At 36.7% G+C, this 20802-nt stretch overlaps 2 protein-coding genes across 2 annotated transcripts; both read left to right on the forward strand.

Annotated features, from left to right (window-relative positions):
- The first annotated feature begins 1502 nt into the window (after positions 1-1502).
- On the forward strand, positions 1503-2412 carry LOC107599503 (protein S100-A1-like). Its single transcript, XM_016291108.1, has 3 exons — positions 1503-1596; positions 1686-1862; positions 1994-2412. The coding sequence occupies exons 2-3, from the start codon at positions 1722-1724 to the stop codon at positions 2156-2158; spliced, it is 306 nt and encodes a 101-aa protein (XP_016146594.1). The 5' UTR covers positions 1503-1596; positions 1686-1721; the 3' UTR covers positions 2159-2412.
- A 4096-nt stretch (positions 2413-6508) lies between these two features.
- On the forward strand, positions 6509-20062 carry LOC107599501 (sorting nexin-27-like). The gene is made up of 13 exons (XM_016291107.1): positions 6509-6981; positions 11764-11995; positions 12085-12277; positions 12843-12907; positions 13003-13107; positions 13234-13312; positions 14513-14676; positions 15086-15175; positions 16213-16362; positions 16488-16616; positions 16733-16792; positions 16877-16925; positions 18585-20062. The coding sequence occupies exons 1-13, from the start codon at positions 6659-6661 to the stop codon at positions 18650-18652; spliced, it is 1707 nt and encodes a 568-aa protein (XP_016146593.1). The 5' UTR covers positions 6509-6658; the 3' UTR covers positions 18653-20062.
- The last annotated feature ends 740 nt before the right edge of the window (positions 20063-20802 follow it).

Genomic DNA, 20802 nt, shown 5'->3' on the forward strand with positions numbered 1-20802 from the left:
TTTCAAACCGACGCTCTCCGTCTCCTGCCCGCATCCCGTTTCCGTGGTAACCAGCACGTCCGCTTCATCAGCAGCACGCTGCTAGTTAATGCACACGATTACTGCGACTGCCTCGGCAGCCAAATCACAACAGAGCTGTTGGATTTAACTATGTATTTTTAGGCAAACTGACAGTCTTATCCAATAATTGTAGAACAAAAACATTTTAAAAAGTAAACCTGTGCAGATGTTACCTGAAGACATTGTTTCTTTTGAAGCTTCGAAATATTTACGAGTCTTTCGTTTCGAATCAGTGATCGGAGGCTTCGTTACGTCATACTGTTTCGAATCTTGGTTTCGAAATTTCAAAATTCCAATGGTTCGCCGCCAAATGGCTTTGATCTGGTGAACCCGTGAACGAGTGTCCAGTGTTTCGGTCAGTTTTATAATGTAGGTTCATTTTTAAATATGAATGAATTTTAATACGTAGGTCTATGCGTGTATAATAAAGCAGAATGATATTTGCTTCTAATTGACCTAGTTTATCAATCCTTGTCTAAGAAGACACAAATCAGGCCTTGTACATTAATTGAAGAACATGAATTTTACAAAGCCTTCATATTTAATGGAATGGAATGATTTGTAGATTGCATTTAATAGATTACACTTTCATGAAAACATGTGCAATTGCTTTGTATAATGTGTCATTATACATGTTTCGGCTGAGTTTTCGTGGCACTTAAAGCTTTTGACCAGCAGATGCCGCCAACATGTTGTGTTTCGAGCGCTTCGAAATAGTGAATCATTCTGCGAAGCAATTGATTCAGAGTTTCGAAAAGCTTAATTTCTCTCATCACTCTCGGAAGGTGACCTGGCAGGGCTTAAGAAACACAAAAATCAAATAAAAACATGTAATTTGATTTAATGTCATAGGCTAATCTTTAAATGATTCATATGTATTCGTTGTGATACAGTACAGCATTTATTTGAAATAGAAATCTTTTGTAACATTAATGTCTTTACTGTTATTTTAATGCCTCCTTGATGAATAAAGTTTTTTTTAAAAACCTTAATTATACCAAACTTTTGTACTGTAGTGTATCACAGTTTTCCTCAAATTAAAAATCAGCAAAAACTGTTTTCAACATTGATAATAATAAGAAATGTTTCGTGAGCACCAAATCAGCATATTAGGATGATTTCTGAAGGATCACTGAAGACTGGAGTAATGATGCTGAAAACTCAGCTTTACCACCACAGGAAGAAATTCTATTTAAAATGTATTTTAATTTCAATGCAGCCTTGCTGAATATAAGAGACTTCTTTCAAAAACATTTTTAAAAATCCTAATTATTCCAAACGTTTGACTGCTAGTGTATATATATTATACAATTTCTGGCGTTTCATCTACTAACATTACTGTGCCCCGTTGAGTCATGCGATCTATATAGAACACACAAAGTCTGTTTAACTCGAACACTTAGGTATGCTGTGCTCTAATCAATGTATTGCTCAACTTCCCCTGATAAGACCTTCTCCTGCCCATGGGCTCGGTCATATAAAGTCTTGAGGGAGATAACCAGCATTTCTCAAAATCTTCACTCAGGCACACAAACGGTAAGCTCTTCATTCTGCTGTTTTTTTGTTTGTTTTTTAAGCTTAGAAATGCATTGACAAGATCAGGGTTAATATAAGATTCATATCAGCTTTCTACAGTGGCTGGACCCAGACAGTGAGCAGCCATGCCATCTGAACTAGAGACCGCCATGGAGTCCCTCATCATGGTATTCCACCGCTACGCTGGAAAAGAGGGCAAGAGCGGCACCCTGACCCGCCGTGAACTCCGAACCCTGATGGAGAACGAGCTCTCTGGGTTTCTCAAGGTGAAAAACTTCTGTCATTCTCTCATAAATACTATAATTCTGGCCTCGTCTCTTTCATTTTCCAAAGGAAATCCAGACCAGATATAAGTTTTTCTCTCGTTTATCAAACATTTTATTCTCTTTTCCCACAGTCTCAGAAGGATCCGACTACCATAGACAGAATTATGAAGGACTTGGATGCCAATGGAGATGGGGAGGTGAACTTTGAGGAGTTTGTGTCTTTGGTTGTGGGTTTGTCCATCGCCTGTGAAGCGTGCTACAGGATGCAGTTAAAGAAGACACAAAGCTGGAAATGAAGAGGAAAATGATCCATACAGACAAGCTGTAAAGTTAATCATGTTGTCTGTTAAAATGTCAGATTTTTTTTTCTTCCTTTGAGTATGTGTTTGTGTGTAGATCAGTATCGGATGAAAACCATAAAAACTACTTTCGCTGCCAGGTTAAAGTACAGGTGTGTATGACAGGTCTTAACGCTCTTTGGCCTAGACAGTATTCTTTGAGCTTTAAACCCGTCTGTGTTAAAAGCAAACTATGTTCTTGTTTAAAATAAAGCTTTAAAATATTCAAAAGTCTTCATGTGCAGAACTTTATATTTAAAATACATGTCTATTCAGGTATGCGAAGAATGTGTTTTTTTGTACTCTCTCTCTTTATCTCGTTTTCACAATACATTTACTAGGGTGTGTCCCACGTTGGTAATGGTTACAGTGCAAACCCAAGGCTGCTCGGCTGGAAATGGAGTTCTGGAAGTTAGAACTCAATAAGCCTTAGTTGGAGTAGTGCCATAGTTCATTTTTTGACAGGAATGATAACGAGGACGTAAGGGACTAAAGTACAGTGCATTTAATGGATTGTACTGTTGTTTAAAAACTGACGAAACGTAAACAAAAACACCATGTGAGTTGTGAAAATTACACAATGAACATGTCACATAATGAAAAAGAGGGTAATACTTGCATACATTATTCCTTAATACACTCTAAAAAATGCTGGGTTAAATCCAACCCAGTGCTGGGTAAAATAGGGACAAACCCAGCAATTGGGCTGTTTTGACCCAGCGGTTGGGTTAAATGTTTAACCCAACCTTCTGGGTAGTAACCCAACCGCTGAGTCAAAATAACCCAATTGCTGGGTTTGTCCCTATTTTACCCAGCACTGGGTTGGATTTAACCCAGCATTTTTTAGAGTGTAATATGTATATCCAGTCCATTTTCTGCAGGTTGCAGACATTTTGGGGAGTCATAATTTCATATTAAATGAATAAAAATATTCACTAAAAAAGTTTTTTTTTCTTTAGTTACAGTACATGTCATTAGTCACAGCAAGTAACGCTCCAGAAACTATTTCTTGCTTATGTTTAAAGAAACCTGTAATTTTGTGGCTTCCTCATGGTCATATAATTTTCTGTATTATAATTCAGTGTAGCATTTTAGTATTCATAATATTTACATTTACATTTAGTCATTTAGCAGACGCTTTTATCCAAAGCGACTTACAAATGAGGACAATAAAAGCAGTCAAAACTAACAAAAGAGCAACAATATATAAGTGCAAATGACAAGTCTTGGTTAGCCTAACGCAGTACACGTAGCAAGGTGTATATATATATATATATATATATTATACACACACACACAAACAAAGAAAACAAGTAGAATAGACCAAATAGAAAGCTAGTGTTTGTTTTTTGTTGTTTTTTAAAATAAAAAAATAAAAAATAAAAAAAGATAAATATAGATGAAGTCGAATTAAAATAGAATAGAAAGTGTTAGAGTTAGAGGGTCAAATAAAGGTAATAATAATAATATATAATATTACATAATATGTACTATTAAAACTATTAATATTAATGCTACTACTATAATAGCAATAAAGACAAATAAAAGGAATCAAAAATGAATCCACTGGCACAAGACAAATATGCATGATATGCATGAGCAGATCTTTTGACCACAGCACATTGCCAAGTAACCAAGTCATCACAGTCTTGCTGACTTACACAGGGCTTTGCCAGTGTTGCTCAATTTCAGTCAGTTAGCCACCTTGTTTGCACTGCTAAAAATACAAATAGGCGAGCAAACCATCCCGTCAGCAAATCAAATAATCCCTACTGCAAAATTGTTTCGTACGTTTCCTCGTATGCCACAAGAGGGCAGAAAAGACCCGCACAAGAACCGTAGCACACACTATGCGTGCTTCTCAAACGGAAGGCTGCGTCCTTCCTAGCTCAGTCCTTCAGAGGCTTGTAGGCTAGAGTCCTCCTCGGCATTAAACGCTAGAATGAGACAGTCTAATAAGTGTGCGTGGCTACGTCACATATGTCCCCGCCCTCACCGCCACGGCACGAAAATACTAATAAAACTTAGTTTTGGAAAAATACTTTGTATTACAAATCATCATATTATTTGGCTTTCTATTAATGCAATACAATGAATCGCAGCCGTCTAGTCTCCCGGTGGCTTACATTATTGGCAGTTTAGCGTTTAGTGAGTAATTTACACCAAAACAAAAAATAACATCTATACTTTCATGTCTGGAAACATTATTTGTGTCTTACATTTCATCATAAATTCAGACAAGCTCAGTACTGAATCGTTTTTCGTCCGTTTGTTTTCATGAAATGGAATGGGTACAAAGGATTGTGAGTGATTGAAAGTCGCGGAGGATACATCCCATGCATCCTTCAAATTCAGCTGAATGAAGGAAGCGAAACGAAGGATGCCTTCCAAGGATCCTTGCGATTGAGATGGATATATGAGATCGATATATGCAGCCTTCCGTTTGAGAAACACCCATTGACATACATACACTATGCAGACATACAGGTGCATCTCAATAAATTAGAATGTCGTGGAAAATTAATTTATTTCAGTAATTCAACTCAAATTGTGAAACTCGTGTATTAAATAAATTCAATGCACACAGACTGAAGTAGTTTAAGTCTTTGGTTCTTTTAATTGTGATGATTTTGGCTCACATTTAACAAAAACTCACCAATTCACTATCTCAACTAATTAGAATACTTCATAAGACCAATAAAAAAAAAAATTTTTAGTGAATTGTTGGCCTTCTGGAAAGTATGTTCATTTACTGTACATGTACTCAATACTTGGTAGAGGCTCCTTTTGCTTTAATTACTGCCTCAATTCGGCGTGGCATGGAGGTGATCAGTTTGTGGCACTGCTGAGGTGGTATGGAAGCCCAGGTTTCTTTGACAGCGGCCTTCAGCTCATCTGCATTTTTTGGTCTCTGAACAGCCAGCTTCTTTGGCAGTGAATGTTTGTGGCTTACCCTCCTTGTGAAGGGTATCAATGATTGTCTTCTGGACAACTGTCAGATCAGCAGTCTTCCCCATGATTGTGTAGCCTAGTGAACCAAACTGAGAGACCATTTTGAAGGCTCAGGAAACCTTTGCAGGTGTTTTGAGTTGATTAGCTGATTGGCATGTCACCATATTCTAATTTGTTGAGATAGTGAATTGGTGGGTTTTTGTTACATGTGAGCCAAAATCATCACAATTAAAAGAACCAAAGACTTAAACTACTTCAGTCTGTGTGCATTGAATTTATTTAATACACGAGTTTCACAATTTGAGTTGAATTACTGAAATAAATGAACTTTTCCACGACATTCTAATTTATTGAGATGCACCTGTACATATAAAAATTAAATTAAATTAAATTAGTCAACTAATCGTATCCACCCTAGGACTGTAGTGTCATACCATTTGAACTGTGGTAACAAATCCACTAGATGTTGCTCTAGTTTTATAATTCAGTAAGACCAACACAGTTGATGAATGACTTATTTTGGACAATGTTGCTTTATCCAAAAGTATGTTGCTGTCAAAATGTATATAATTTATGTCGCTTTATCATTATTTCGGATCAAAAATGGCCATCTAAATGATCAAAATACAACATTTAATCTTACTAATGTGTGACTGAGTATAATGTATAGGGGAAACTAGTTGTTTCAATTTACTCCTGTGAAAACTTCTGATTTTACCTTATACCCCAGGTCAATATGTAGTTATACTACATACAGTTATGACATATAAAGAACAATTAAACAAAAAATTAAAATGAAAAATAAATATAGAAATAAATAATGAACATTATATTCAAGTTTTGGTTTTAAAAAAACAATATGACAACTTGCACCAACATATGAAAAGTATTCTTCGCTGAGAACATAGTTCAACCTTTCAGTTAAAATCTGAAGAAATAATAATAATAATAATAATAATAAATCTGAAAATTAAGTCAAATCTGAATCTGAGAGTTGATATTTGTCAGAATGTACGTCAGTGTGGTTTTATTTACCTTAGTTCAATTGTTTACACAACAGCTAAAAAGACGATGTTATATATTATGTATAGATTTTTGCATAGATAAATTCACAAAAACTTATGAACTAGGTTTTTGAAACCAACGTACAAAAAAAGTGACAACTTGCCCCGGTCTCTTTTATATATTACATTCTGGTATCTAATTATACTTTTAATAATTTGCTGTGGTGAAATTGTACCGCTGTAGCTCTTTAAACTTTCTTCAAACTTCCACTTGTGCCTTGTAAACGTATAGCTACAGGATATCCTCTTACATAATTCAACAAAACAAACTGACAGCCTCCACAGAGGCCCTCTGGCCCCCTCTAAAGACACTAGACATAGTCTGAGAGAGAAAGTGAAAGAAGTCTTGTGATGGTTGGGCGGGTCAAGCTTATTTCTGGCTTGTTGTTTTGAAGGCCTACGGGAGGAGAGGGGGTAAAAAAAAAAAAAAAACGAGTTAAAGATGGCGGAAATCGAAGGAGATGAGACTGCTCGGCCCGCTCCTCCGTCACTGCTACCCGCAGCAGCGCCCCGCGTTAACGGGTCGGGGATGGTCGGTTCTGGAAGCCAGACCCCGACCATGGTGACCTCGGGTCCGCGCGTGGTTCGGATCGTAAAGTCGGAATCGGGATACGGATTCAACGTCCGCGGTCAAGTGAGTGAAGGCGGCCAGCTGCGGAGCATTAACGGGGAGCTGTACGCTCCTCTCCAGCATGTCAGCGCCGTGTTACCCGGTGGTGCGGCGGACCGGGCCGGTATAGGGAAAGGAGACAGAATACTAGAGGTGTAAGTCTTTTATTTCCCACTTTATTTCTCATTTCATCCTAGAAATCAGCATTGCTCTGCTGTCAGTCTGTTTGACACAGTTACCCAGGCGCACTGTTGGCTTGACGTTATTTTTACACGTTAGCATAAGGATCTGTGGACTTGTTTAAGCTCTCGTGCACATACAGCTCTCCTGCTAATACAATAAACAGATCATTATTATGTAAGACGTGAGCAGATCTCAAACGGTAAACGGTTGTTGTGCAACAGGGTCATTGGTTTGGTGTGTTCAATAATTCGTGCGTGGTTCCATTGACGCTTATGTGTCATAAATCCAGAAGAATCTCGCGCCCGGTGACTTGTTGATACATGAGAGTAGCATGATCACATGCTGTCATATTGATCTCTTATCACTGATGCAGCTGATAAATATAGGTCCTGACACGTTAGCATCTTAAATTGTACTTGCTATGAGTGTCAGTAATATCTTGGCCTTGCAAGTGCATATGATTGATCATTTTAAAAAGAAGGCAGTCTATAAAAGTAGTGGTTTGCTGGTATGTGTTTTAATGGCTAATACTTGTATATGGAGCGCTGGCTGGCTTAAAGAAACACACATTTTACATGATATTTAGAGAGAAATATCCCAATATGTGGCAGCTTTGAGATGTCCATTTTGCTGCTTAGTATAGCGTCCCTTGTGTAAGTTTGAACAAGCTTAAAAATGAATACACAATTGCTGATTTCTGATATTTTTAGTGAATGTTGTGTAAAAATGTTTTTTTTTTTTAATATATTTTTAGTGAATGTTGTGTAAAAATGTTTTTTTTTTTTATTATACACTACCGTAAACGTTTGGGGCCAGTAGGACTTTTGAATGTTTTTGAAAAGTCTCATGCTTGCAAGGCTGCTTTTAATAGATAAAAAAAAATACAATAAAAAAACAATGCGAGACATTATTACAATTTATTTGAAAATATTTGACATTATAATTTGTTTCTGTGATGGCAAAGCCAAATGTTCAGCAGCCATTACATCAGTCTTCAATGCCACATCTTTCAGAAATCAGTCAAATAATAATTTCAAGAAACATTTATTTTTCTTCTTCTTTTGGAAACCGTTAAATTTTGTTTCAGGATTCTTTGATGAGTAGTTGTTGAAAGTTAAAAAATCTTATGTAACGTTATAAATGTCTTTATTGTCACTTTTGATGAGTTTAATGTGTCCTTGCTAAAATAAAACTATTGCTTTAAAAAAAAAATCTTACTGACCCTAAACTTTTGAACAGTAATGTATATATGCATACAATCCAGATGCCATAATTAAGGTGTATTAATCCATATCAGTATTATATTGGCTGCCAAGCATTCTAGTTTTTGGCATGTCATGTGAACAACAAATAATATTTGCTCAAACTTCACCTGAGAATATTTGAAAATATATCCCTTGACAAGGCTGTCAGTCAATTTTGACATTAGGCAGAATGACTGATCTTTTTAATCAGCCAGGGCTAATAATATTAATTAATCAAATTAATTTCACAATATCAGTTGATTAAATGGTCATTGAGCAATTGAGCGACTGTGTGAACATTGAGAACAGTGATAAGAAAGTATCTTCCTTCAGTGAATGTTTTGCAGACGCTCTGCATTAAGTATTAACTCATAAGCTGCATTATGCATGTATAGAGCCACGTTGCTGGCCATAATTAGTCATTTGGAGGTGTGACGGGTAACGTGATCGGCATTATAAAAATTGTATTGGGGTCACTGTTTTATCTTATGGGAAAATCAGAAGTTGAATAAGGCTTCCCAAGGGCCACAGAATGTTGTGTAGTTCTTCATAATGCCAGTCCCAGGCAGAAAACACAAATGCTGGTGGTGTGCTGTTTCAAGTTCACTCAAACCACTTTCCCCAGACAGTCTTTATCACCTGAACTCGATGTGCAGTGTGGTCATCTAATTTGTGTGTGTATTAGGCCTAGATAAACTCGTGGCATGTAAACAAAGAAACCATTCATGCACTGCACAGTGTCAGAAGACTACAATTATTATTTTTGTATAACAAATTATGTCACACTACTTTATTGCTCAATGTTCTCTTTAAAAATTAACTTTTATTCACAATGACCAAGATCTGAATCAGTGTTGCTAATTTTATACCACGTTGACATATTGCATTCATTGAAAATGTCATGAAAACATTTACCCCTCCTTGAAAGGAAGGAAATGCAAAGGGTTATTAGGGACATGAAGGTTCTTATTTAGCCTCGGTCTAAAGTTAAATTAAACAACATTTCACTTTTGCCCCTAATATGAACATGTACTTTACAGTTTGCCTCCAATAATTCACCGGAAATTCTTGAGGAACGTTTTTTAGGAACATGTTGAATGTTTCATTTAGTAGGTTTTTAAGGGAAAAAATAGTCCTTTCAAACAAACCAGCTTTGAAAATACAGATTTTTTTGAGATTGTGTTAATCAATGTGAATGTTTTCTATTATATCTTATATGTTAAAGGGATGCCCACCCAAAAATGTTGTCATCATTTACTCCCCCTCGTGTCAAACCGTTTCAGGTTCCCATTGACTTCCACAGTATTAATTTGTTTCATACAGTGAAAGTCAACGGGAACCTGAAACTCTCTGGTTACCAACATCCTTAAAAATATATGGAAGCCTGTTTCCGCCACTGAATAAAAAATAAAAAAGGTAATTGCGACTTTTTATCTCACAATTCTGACATTTTTTTATCAGAATTGCATGATATAAACTCGCAATTCTGAGGAAATAAAGTCAGAATTGTGAGATATAAACAACTCTGAGAACGTATCAGCCCCCCCCCCCCCTTAAAATTGAACTAACTCACAATTGCGTGTTATAAAGACAGAAATTTTATCTCGCAAATTCTGACTTTATAACTCGCAATCGTGAGTTTATATCACGCAATTCTGTGAAAAAAAAGTCAGAATTGTGAGATAAAAAGTCGCAATAAACTTTTTTTTTATTCAGTGGCAGAAACGGGCTTCCATAAAAATACCTTCTTTTCTGTTCCACGGAAGAAAAAAGTTATGAGGCAGAGTAAATTGACAATTTCATTTTTGATGGACAATCCCTTTAAATGTTGCTTCCAGACCATTTTAAAATATCTACTGGTCATTTGGGATAATGTTTGGGAACTGGTGCTGTCAAGATCTTATTTATTTATTTATGTAATGTTTTAATATGATCTTTTATTCTTTGTGGAAATATTGCTAATATGTAAAAGGTTTCATCAGCTCAGGGCTGGTTTCCTGAGGAACTCTTCTTTGAGGAAGAAGGAGTGGGTCCGGTTCACAAACCTTGGCTGAGTTTATTCATGAGTGTTGTTGAGCTGTTTGTCCGTTTACAGTCTTTGGTGAGCGCCTGTTCTCGGTTCAATAATATAAACATGAATATGTTGACGAAGGAAAAGAAAATCTATATGGTATGTTTATAATATATCAAGTTTTCATTTTCAACTTTTTTTTTTTTTTAACAGTTAGCAGTGCTTCCAGTCTGAAATGAGGAAGTTTTGACAGTATCAGGGAATCGCTGCAGTCACTAGCTGGTCATGTGAATGTCATGTTACACAGTTTGTTCCTGTTGCAAACTCATTATTCAGTATGTTCAAGTCTTCCAGCATGTGTTTTTATATTGAATTGGATTAAAGTATGAAACGTTGACATATTGGGTATGGATAGTTGGTTCTCTTCGGTTCAGAGAACCCATAATGTTTTGACTGAATACAAGTATTATATTTTTCGGTTTTATGTTTCTGTTTGTAAAAAGAAGGACTATTGACCATTACTAGAAGTGCTGTCTTTATACTGTGGATTTATTTAGATTAAATAAATCATTCCAGTAGAGCCTTGCATTTTTTTATTTCCCTCGCCCTTTTAATATAATCAATCAAATTACTAATGAATTTGGTTCATGGTAGTGTAGAAGGCTGGTCTGTCAGCTCTGTCTGCCCCCATTGTATGCCGTCATGAAATATACGGTCTCCCTCCATCTGTCACCTGGTTTATGAATTAGTGATGGTGGTGATAAGTGATGGGCAGGTGGTATGTGCTATCTCTGTCATTGTTGCTGGGCTCATGTGCACATGCAATAATAATTCATAACTAAATGGAGATCCCAATGACCCTCAACCTTTATGAACTGAAAAAAATCTGTAAACCAGCTGCAAAAAATTCATAACTAGAGTCTTTTTAAAAAGTTAATCGGCAGTTCCCTACATGAAATGTAAACCTTTGCTTAGTAGACTACTCTGAGTTTCATTTCCTCAAATTGTATAGTGGCTTATTATACCAGTTTAAAGACAGTAACCTTTGTTTTAATGACAAAGAAACAATGTTTGGATTGTTTTATTATTGAAGATCTCATTGCTTGATGCATGTGTCCAATTAAAACTGTATGTTAAAGGGCTTATTTGCATGCAAATCACAGTTAAACATTTCAAATGAAAAACATTTTTGCCCAGTGTCATCGAACGCCTGTGAGCTTTGGCATATCTAGACGTACACTGCCATTCAAAATTTAGCAAGACATTTACTGTATATTGCTACAAAAAAAAATCTATTTAAAATAAATGCTGTTCTTTAAAATATATTCAAATAGAAAATATTTGGCTGCTTTGACTGTATTTTTTGATCAAATAAATGCAGCCTTGGTGAGCTCAAGAGACTTCTTTCATAAGCATTAAAAAAAATCTCACTCACACCAAACTCTTCTTAATATTTCTCCCCTGTAACATGACACACTTTTTTTGCGTCTCTCCTGCAGTAACCGGGTGAGCGTGGAGGGGGCGACGCATAAGCAGGTGGTGGATCTGATCAGGGCTGGAGAGAGGGAGCTGGTGTTGACCGTGCTCTCTGTGCCGGCACAGGAAGTGGACGGACTTGACGGCGGTGAGGAAAGCTCAGTGCAGCCCAATTGCGACTACAGCGACAAGCAGGCCGTCCCCATTTCAGTCCCCACATGCAAACATGTGGAACAGCACTCAGAGAAGTTTGTGGTGAGTTGTGCAGAAAGAAAGAAAGCATTTGACTTTTTGGCTGTTGTTTAGTGCTAATAATCTTTGTCATCTTGCTCCTCCTGTCTTAGGTGTATAACGTGTACATGTCGGGCAGACAGCTGTGCTCGAAGCGTTACCGGGAGTTTGCAATACTTCATCAGAACCTGAAGAGAGAGTTTTCCAACTACAATTTCCCAAAGCTGCCAGGGAAATGGCCCTTCTCTCTGTCTGAACCACAGCTGGACGCTCGCAGGAGGGGGTTGGAGGAATACCTGGAGAGAGGTGAGACAGAGGACAGAGAGAGGAGGAAATAAAGGGTGTAAAATTAACCTCAGGCCTTCCTTTCTTATGTATTATTTTTTGATTACAATGACGAAAAAATGCAGGTCTTGTTTGCAATGTGTCCTGGTTTCATTTATTTTCTTACTCCCACCTATAATTTCGTCTTAATACCGCTAATAATTTTCCATTCTTTAATATATGTATGTTTAATAAAATGACATTAAAATGCCACTTTATTAAATGCATTAAAAAATTACATTGAAAACAAATTAAAACAAAAATCGATTTGGGTTTTAATAAAATAAATAATATATACATTTATTTTTACATTTTTTTCCTATTTTATTTTATTTACCAATAAAATGGTATTTTATTGGTAAATAAAATGGTATGGGGGGGTAAAATGTGAACTCTTTACTGTTTTTTGTAACACATTAATTTATTTACAATGGAAGTGGTTTTGCATGCTTGTTCACAGAGTGTTTGTTATAGATGCATGAGCTATGAAATGCACTTCTCGATATAAATATATATCCTGCCTTCTCTGTCTATCGACATGTTTCAGTGTGCTCAGTGCGGGTCATAGGTGAGAGTGACATTATGCAGGAATTCCTGTCTGAATCAAATGAGGTAAATACAGTATGTATTTGCAAACATTGTATGTAGATCTATGTGAAAATAGTTTTGCTCAGCAGCACCGTTTCAATACGTGTCTTGTGTTAAAGAACCACAACGGCATAAATGATGTCGAGCTACGGATAGCGCTGCCTGATAAAACCACAGCCTCAGTGAGAGTCAGAAAGAATAGCACCACTGACCAGGTTTACCAGGTAAAATGTCATACACCACAGTCTGGCTATCAGGCAACACAGTCTGTCTATTCAAATATCAACTCAAGGAACTCAACTGAAGCTCATCCTAGACATAAACAAGTATCATTTTCCCCTCTTTTTCAGGCTCTTGTCGTGAAGGTTGGAATGGACAGCATCATGGCTAGTTACTTTGCTCTCTTTGAAGTTATTAATCACTCGTTTGGTGAGCGTTCACTATACTTTCCTTCAAGTGTTTGTGTTTTGAATCAGTTTTTGGCTCGACAAGAAGAAAACTTTTAGGTATTCACTGTGGAAAGCGGATGACCTTGTTATGAAGTCAAAAGCAATTGCGTTTATGATACTTATTAAGGGCGATTAAACTGCCACTTTGTGATTCCTCCATAATCAAACAAACAAACCTTCTGTATGTTTTGACCCAGCTGGCAAGCTCAGATAAGGTGCTACCCAGCACATAAAGGACACTGGGCCTTGTTAATGAAACATGAACAGCACAAATTTCAGTGCAAATCATTCGCAAAACCCTTCTTGCATAGACTTACAGAACACGCTCAGAGAAAAAGTTACAAAACTGTCACTGGGGTGGTACTCTTTCAAAAGGTACTAATATGAGCACTTTAGATACTGACATGTACTTTTAAAGTTGTAATATGTACCTTTGAGCCACTAATATTTACCATTTAGGGGTAAATAAGGTACAAAGATGTACCTTATAGCTTTTGTACCTTAGGGCACCGCCCAGTAACAGCTTTGTTCCTATTTTCTGAGAGTGAAGAATGTTTTTTGTCTATAAATAATGCACTTGTGGGTGTGCCACATATGATGGCTAAATAGTTTTAAATATCAAATTTATTGTAGAAACATATAACACGTATGGGGCTTTCGAGCTTCAAAAATAAAGAAAACCTATCAGAAAAGTATGATTAAAGTGGTCCATGTACATTTTGCACTATTCCTGGTCATACAATATTTTTGTGTGTTGCAATAGACTAGGTCATTGAGTCAGTGAATTATTTAATGAATCAGTTTGTAAACTGGATTAGCTAATGCATTGAAAAGATCCAACTCAAAAGGCTGTGTTTATTTGATTATTATTATTATTATTATTATCATATTTTTAAAAAATTATTTATTTTGTGATGCCAAAAAGAAATGTTCAGAAATGCTTATTATTACTATTAATGTTGAAGACTTCTTTGATAATTAGTTGTTGTTTTTTTAAAGTTCAAAAGAATAGCATTTATTTATTCTTGCCGAATTAAAGTACTAAAAATAACTTGCTGACCCCAAATTTTCAAGGTTTCGAGATTTCATTTTGTTCATCATACCAATACATTGGGTTCACCATAAATCACTAAACTGTTTGTGTGCGTAGTTCACTGAAAATCTCTCTCTGTGTTGTCAGTGCGCAAATTGGCTCCTAATGAGTTCCCGCACAAGCTCTATGTTCAGAACTACACATCAGCTGTACCCGGGACGTGTCTCACGATGCGGAAGTGGCTCTTCAGCACACAGGAAGAGGAACTGCTGCAGGACAACCCTCTCGCTCTGCACTACTGCTTCCATCAGGTCAGTCCCACTGGCCTTAACCGCTGAAGTCGGTTTATTGTCAATTCTCTCTTTCATTGCGAATAAAATATATATAGTGTTTCCAGACATTTATGATAGTCTTTATGATGTACTCTTGTGGACTAAAGCAATAAGCACAAACACAAATGCAGACCATAAACAGCACAAATGGACTTTGTACAGCTAGCAAGGTGTCAGGTTAATGCCTCATCTAATCCCACACATGCCCATTTAGGTTTACTTTATATTTTATTCAGTGTATTTGCATAGCTATAGTCAGATAAGATGCCTCTAAAGCAAATCCGTGGTTTTAATTTATACAGCACTTCATTTTAACCTATATAATCAGATCAGCCAGAGCTGATCATCTTTTACAATCTGTTTTTTTCTCTCTCTCTCTTTTTTTCAGGCACAGGATGATGTGAAGAAGGCATTCATTAAAGCAGAGGATAAGGCATACCAGCTGCAAAAACTAGCAGAACAGAGAAAAATGACAATGGTCTCTCATACTTTATCCATCATAGAATGCTGCATATAAATGCTATTTATCTTTTCACTGAAACCTGAGAATAACACGTGAATAAGCCTCACTTCACCCCCAAATCAAATAAAAAAATAATAATAATATTAATAAAAATAAAATCAAGCCTATTTATTTTTATTTCTTTTTTAATTAAGATATAAATAAATATTTCTCATTAGTGTAATTTAATAACATATATAATATGGCACAGAGTGTTAGTATTATTTACATACTATTTCAGTTTTTATTGATATTTTGAATAATTTTTTCAGTTTAGGTTTTTAGTAATTTTATGTTTTTGTATTATTTATATATTTGTGTGTGTATGAAAGTGACGTGACATGTGGCCAAGTATGGTGACCCATACTTGGAATTAGTGCTCTGCATTTAACCCATCCAAAGTGCACACACACAGCAGTGAACACACACACTGTGAACACACCTGGAGCAGTGGGCAGCCATTTCACAGCAGTGAACACACACCTGGAGCAGTGGGCAGCCATTTACGCTGCGGTGCCCGGAGAGCAGCTGGGGGTTCGGTGCCTTGCTCAAGGGCACCTCAGTCGTGGTATTGAAGGTGGGAGAGAGTGCTGTACATTCACTCCCCCCACCTACAATCCCTGCCGGTACGAGACTTGAACCCGCAACCTTTGGGTTACAAGTCCGACTCTCTAACCATTAGGCCACGACTTCCCCACATATGTATGTATATATATATATTTTATTTTTTTTACTAATAGTGATTTTAGAACTTCAGCTTCTTTTATTTGAATAAGTTGTCAAGGCAACATTTTAATGTTCATTTAGTTTTAGTTAACACTGGCCGCAATACAAAAATGTTAATTGTTCTAAAATCGTCTTCATAAGGTATCATCTTTTTCTTTCTTTTGATTTTGGGGTGAATGTGACCTGGACACTTACCTTTTTGTCACAAAGCAAAAGCAATTAATAACATGTAAACACATTTGGTTTTAACATAAAATAAACATTTGCGTGGTTGTACTTTTTTTCAGTATCTGAGTCTTTTGCGGTCATGTGAGGGATATAACGAGGTGATGTTCCCTCACTGTCCATGTGACTCACGGAGGAAAGGTCATGTGATCACAGCCATCAGCATGAAGCATTTCAAACTGCACGCCTGCACAGAAGACGGCACTCTTGAGGTGCGCGGATGATACCTAAATCATTTTAAGGCCTAGAATGCTTAATTTGCCTCTATATATACTAAAGCATATCACCGAATTCTGAGATGTTTTGCCCATAGTAATGCTTTATCTGTGACTCACAGAATCAGGTGATCATGTTCGAATGGTCAGAGATGCAAAGATGGGACACAGATGAAGAGGGAATGGCCTTCTGCTTTGAATATGTGCGCGGAGAAAAGAAACCTCGCTGGGTCAAAATATTCACTCCCTATGTTAGTCACCTAAAAATCTGAATTAGAGCTTCATTATTTACCTGTTGAATTATGTTTCGTAGAACATTTTGAACAGAAATAGTCCCTGAATTGTGTGCTTGTGTTCCCTTCTCCAGTTTAACTACATGCACGAGTGCTTTGAGAGGATTTTCTGTGAGCTCAAGTGGAAGAAAGAGGTATTAATAACTTACTTTTCTGTTATAGTTTCTTTACCTTTTCATGTCATTTGTTGTTAATGACTTTTTTTTGATATGTTAAAGGTTGAAGACGAGGCCTCAGACAAAGGCAATAAGAACTGTAGTAATAATGGTAAGAAGAAAACCCTTTTGCCCTTTTTTTTTATTTCACACACACATGCTATTGGGATTTTTCTGAGTGTACTCATGTGATGACCGTATTCACAATGAAACCTGAAATACTGGTTCATTCTTACCACACTTACTTGAAGTATCAAGTACAGAGTCACATGTCATGCGTGTGATGCTCATTTGAACCGTCAATGCATAAAATGAACCCTGCACCTTCTCAAAAGATCAAATCATGGTAATGTATTCCTTTATTATGTAAAACAAAATGCAGGAAATGATTCAATTGCACTGTAGGCTAGACTGGAAATACTCCAGCAAATGTGCTTTTTATTACTGAACACTTATTCATTGAGCAAATAATATATTTACATATTTCAATTGTGCTTGTGCAATAAGAGGTGAATATGTGAAATAATACAATTAAATGGGGGTTTCTATACAAAATTCATCATTATATAAATACATTTAAATAAAATGTGTACAATTCACACAATATTTTACATTTATTAAAAAATGTGTGTGTGTATGTATATATATATATATATATATATATATACACACTGTATATTCATGAATATCTGTACATATAAAGATTCTTTCATACATGTTAATGAATATATATTATTTAAATGTTAATAATATTATTAAAATGTTTATTAATGATTTATGAAATATTTTCATGTATAATCAGAATCAGAGTGAGCTTTATTGCCAGGTATGTTTAAACATACGAGGAATTTGTTTTAGTGACAGACGCTCCACAGTGCAACAGAATGACAGTGACAAGACAGGACACAGATAATAAAAATAATAAAATAAAAATAGACAATGTACAAAAGAGCAAAAACACAATATATAATATAGACTATTTTGTATGTACAGGTATGATATGTGCAAATTTGAAATGTAAATAAGCATGTGTATTAAATAAATAATGTATACTAGTGTTGTGTGTTCCACGATGTAGGATGTAATGCAGTCCCATGTTGACTGTATCATCCACAGACCTGTTCTGAAGGCAAACTGCAGGGGGTCCAGTGTCCTTCAGATAAGCCAAAACCAGTCTTTCAAATTATTTCATGGCCACAGATGTTAGAGCCACAGGTCTGTAGTCATTAAGTCCAGTAATTTGGGGTTTCTTTGGGACAGGGATGATGGTGGAGTGTTTGAAGCATGAGGGGACTTCGCACAGCTCTAGTGATCTGTTGAAGATCTGTGTGAAGATGGGGGCCAGCTGGTCAGCATAGGTTTACAGACAGGCTGGGGTCACACCGTCTGGGCCTGGTGCTTTTCTTCTCTTGTTCTTTCTGAAGACCTAACGCACGTCATCTTCACTGATCTGGAGTGCTGGAGGGGGGGAGAGCGGGGTTGCAGGAGGTGTGAATGGTGTTTTTTCAAACCTGCAATAGAACTCATTCAGATCGTCTGCCAGTTGTTGATTCTCCACAGTGCTGGGGGATGGTGTCTTGTAATTGGTGATGTCTTTCAGACCTTTCCACACTGAAGCAGGATCACTGGAAAATAATTGGTTCTTTAGCTTTCCAGTATAATACAAGCACACATATAATAAATATTTGTAAATAAAGATTATTTAATACATGACACATAATTTGTAATAAAATATTCTTATATTTTCTAATGAAACAATTGTGAATTGCAGATTACCTCTCGCCGCTGGAGCAGCAGAAGGGATGGTGCCACCTAGGGGGCGAGATTGCCACTTCCTAAAACTTCTCTCTAGTCTAGAGCCTGTGGAATTGCGCTGGATCATCACAATAGAGCAGACCACCATAATGACCATGTTACCACAGCAACACCCTAGCGACGCCATACCAACCATGTTTCCATGGAGACAAAAGTGTGCCTTTCAGATGCAGAGCATTCCATATGGCAACCACGGCAACGCAAAATGCCATTATCGTGGCAAAGCAGACACATAACAAATCGCTGCGGGGATTTTTTGCACCAATGGGTTCTGCTGTCATTTCATCAATAGATACTTTGAACTCGCATAAGTACATGTAAAATACCACATAGGACAAGACCTTAAGATCTTCCATGCCGTCGGTTTAGGAGACACGCTCTTTTGTAAGTCTACTGGCTGGATTTTGGAGAGCATTAGCTAAAGTAGAGCACTGTTATCAGGGCAGCATAGTAACAAAAGACCACTTTGTGATTTGAATAGCAGCCGCTATCACAATTGTTAAAAGATTGATATATATGGGAGGGGGAAGTCATGCCTTAACAAAAATTCATTTGTGTAGCAAGGTCACCATACAAACAGCTAATATGGGATCGCTCTTAAATCATATTATTATGGCATGATTGCTTGGTTTTCCCAGTATAGCTGACTAAAATGAGCTCATTTTCTTTTTACTTCCCATTAAATGAGGAGTTAACAAGTGTGTGGGAGCAGTAAGAAGTGTGTGTAATTAAGAAGTAAAAGGACAGGAGTGTTTATGGACAGGTGTAGTTTGCATAAGCGACCTGTAGGGGGCCCCTGCATCAAACGCATAAGCAGATGCGCTCAGGATACAGTTGTATTTGAGTTGAGTTTATTTGTTAGTCTCAGAGGGAACATCATCGAGTCTTCGTCGAGTTGGTTTTAGTGTTATTTATTGTTCAAGACTGCAGAGGCTTGCCTTGCTCAGTCATAGAGAGACAACACATTAAGGGACCGATTGAGAATATCAGAGCAGTTTGAACAGTGTTTCTTTTTTTATATGGTTTCAGGAAAAATAACTGGGGCTGCAGAAGGCAATTGCTTTCAAATTAATTTACAAATTCCCCACCGAGTGCTAAAATAACAGCCTTTTTCCAAAGTGGTCTGTTTGCTATTTTTCTGTTTTTCTTTTCGTAACTCTTCTTTTTTTTTTTTAACACACAAGCAGAGAACCATAGCTTAAAATATTGGTATAGCCAAAAAGATATACCATAAAGGACCTTAGTTGGCCCCGCTCATCACAGGAACAGGCACAATTTTTCAATTTTCTTAAAAGACTAGTTCACCCAAAAATGAAAATTAGCTGAAGATGTACTCACCCTCAGTTTCTTCAGCGGAAGATATTTGGAAACATTTTGAATTACATCACTTGCTTTTCACTTCACAAGACATTAACTGATGGACGTTAATTGATGCACCCATTCACTGCGGAGGATCCATTGGTGAGGAAGTGATGTAATGCTGAATTTCTCCAAATCTGTTCTGATGAAGAAACAAACTCATCTACATTTTAGATGTCCTCAGAGTGAGCAAATACTCAGCAAATTTTCATTTTGGGGTGAACTTTTCCTTTAACAGACATGCATGTTTAATGCAAGTCAAAAGCTTTCCATTCCAGCACAATACTGTGATTAAATCAGCTTATCGTCATCCAAATGCTTAAGCCGCCTTGGCCACGATACCCTGATCAATAAGTGAGTTTGTAATATGTGTGTGCGTGTGTGTTCTACATCAGATTGCTCTCTGGTTAGAGTAAAGGCTCCTATTATAGCAGCACAGTAGCATCTGTGGTCTAAGCATATTTACAAAAACTTAATTTGTGTCTTCAGTCCTGATTATTTCCGTGTTTGATTAGTTCAGCCAGTTTATCAATGTGAATGAAGAAAAAAAAAAAGTAAGACCTGTGTATTATGGTTATGTAATTTGTCTTTTCGTCAGGAGTGCAGGTGCGACACTTTTTGTATTGTTCGGAAAATGTCAAAAGTGTTCCACCTCGTAATGTTCACCAGCGCTATAAAATATTAATTGTTTGGTCAGTGTTTCTTATTTTGTGTCAATGTGCCAGGGGAAAAAAAACTATATGAATGTACCAGAATGTATTTATAACATGGATGATTATTAGAGATTATTAACTTCAACTGCAACCATTTGAGAT

Source organism: Sinocyclocheilus grahami, unplaced genomic scaffold (assembly GCF_001515645.1).
Source record: "Sinocyclocheilus grahami isolate Dianchi unplaced genomic scaffold, SAMN03320097.WGS_v1.1 scaffold268.1, whole genome shotgun sequence".
NCBI classification, from domain to species: Eukaryota; Metazoa; Chordata; class Actinopteri; order Cypriniformes; family Cyprinidae; genus Sinocyclocheilus; species Sinocyclocheilus grahami.

Bases quoted from the DNA above. Each gene is read 5' to 3' on its own strand.
- LOC107599503 (XM_016291108.1), top strand. From the start codon at position 1,722: ATGCCATCTGAACTAGAGACCGCCATGGAGTCCCTCATCATGGTATTC. The intron at 1,863-1,993 runs GTGAAAAACTTC...CTTTTCCCACAG, and splicing joins AGCTCTCTGGGTTTCTCAAG to TCTCAGAAGGATCCGACTAC.
- LOC107599501 (XM_016291107.1), top strand. From the start codon at position 6,659: ATGGCGGAAATCGAAGGAGATGAGACTGCTCGGCCCGCTCCTCCGTCA. The intron at 15,176-16,212 runs GTCTCTCATACT...ACTTTTTTTCAG, and splicing joins AACAGAGAAAAATGACAATG to TATCTGAGTCTTTTGCGGTC. The intron at 16,793-16,876 runs GTATTAATAACT...GATATGTTAAAG, and splicing joins AGCTCAAGTGGAAGAAAGAG to GTTGAAGACGAGGCCTCAGA.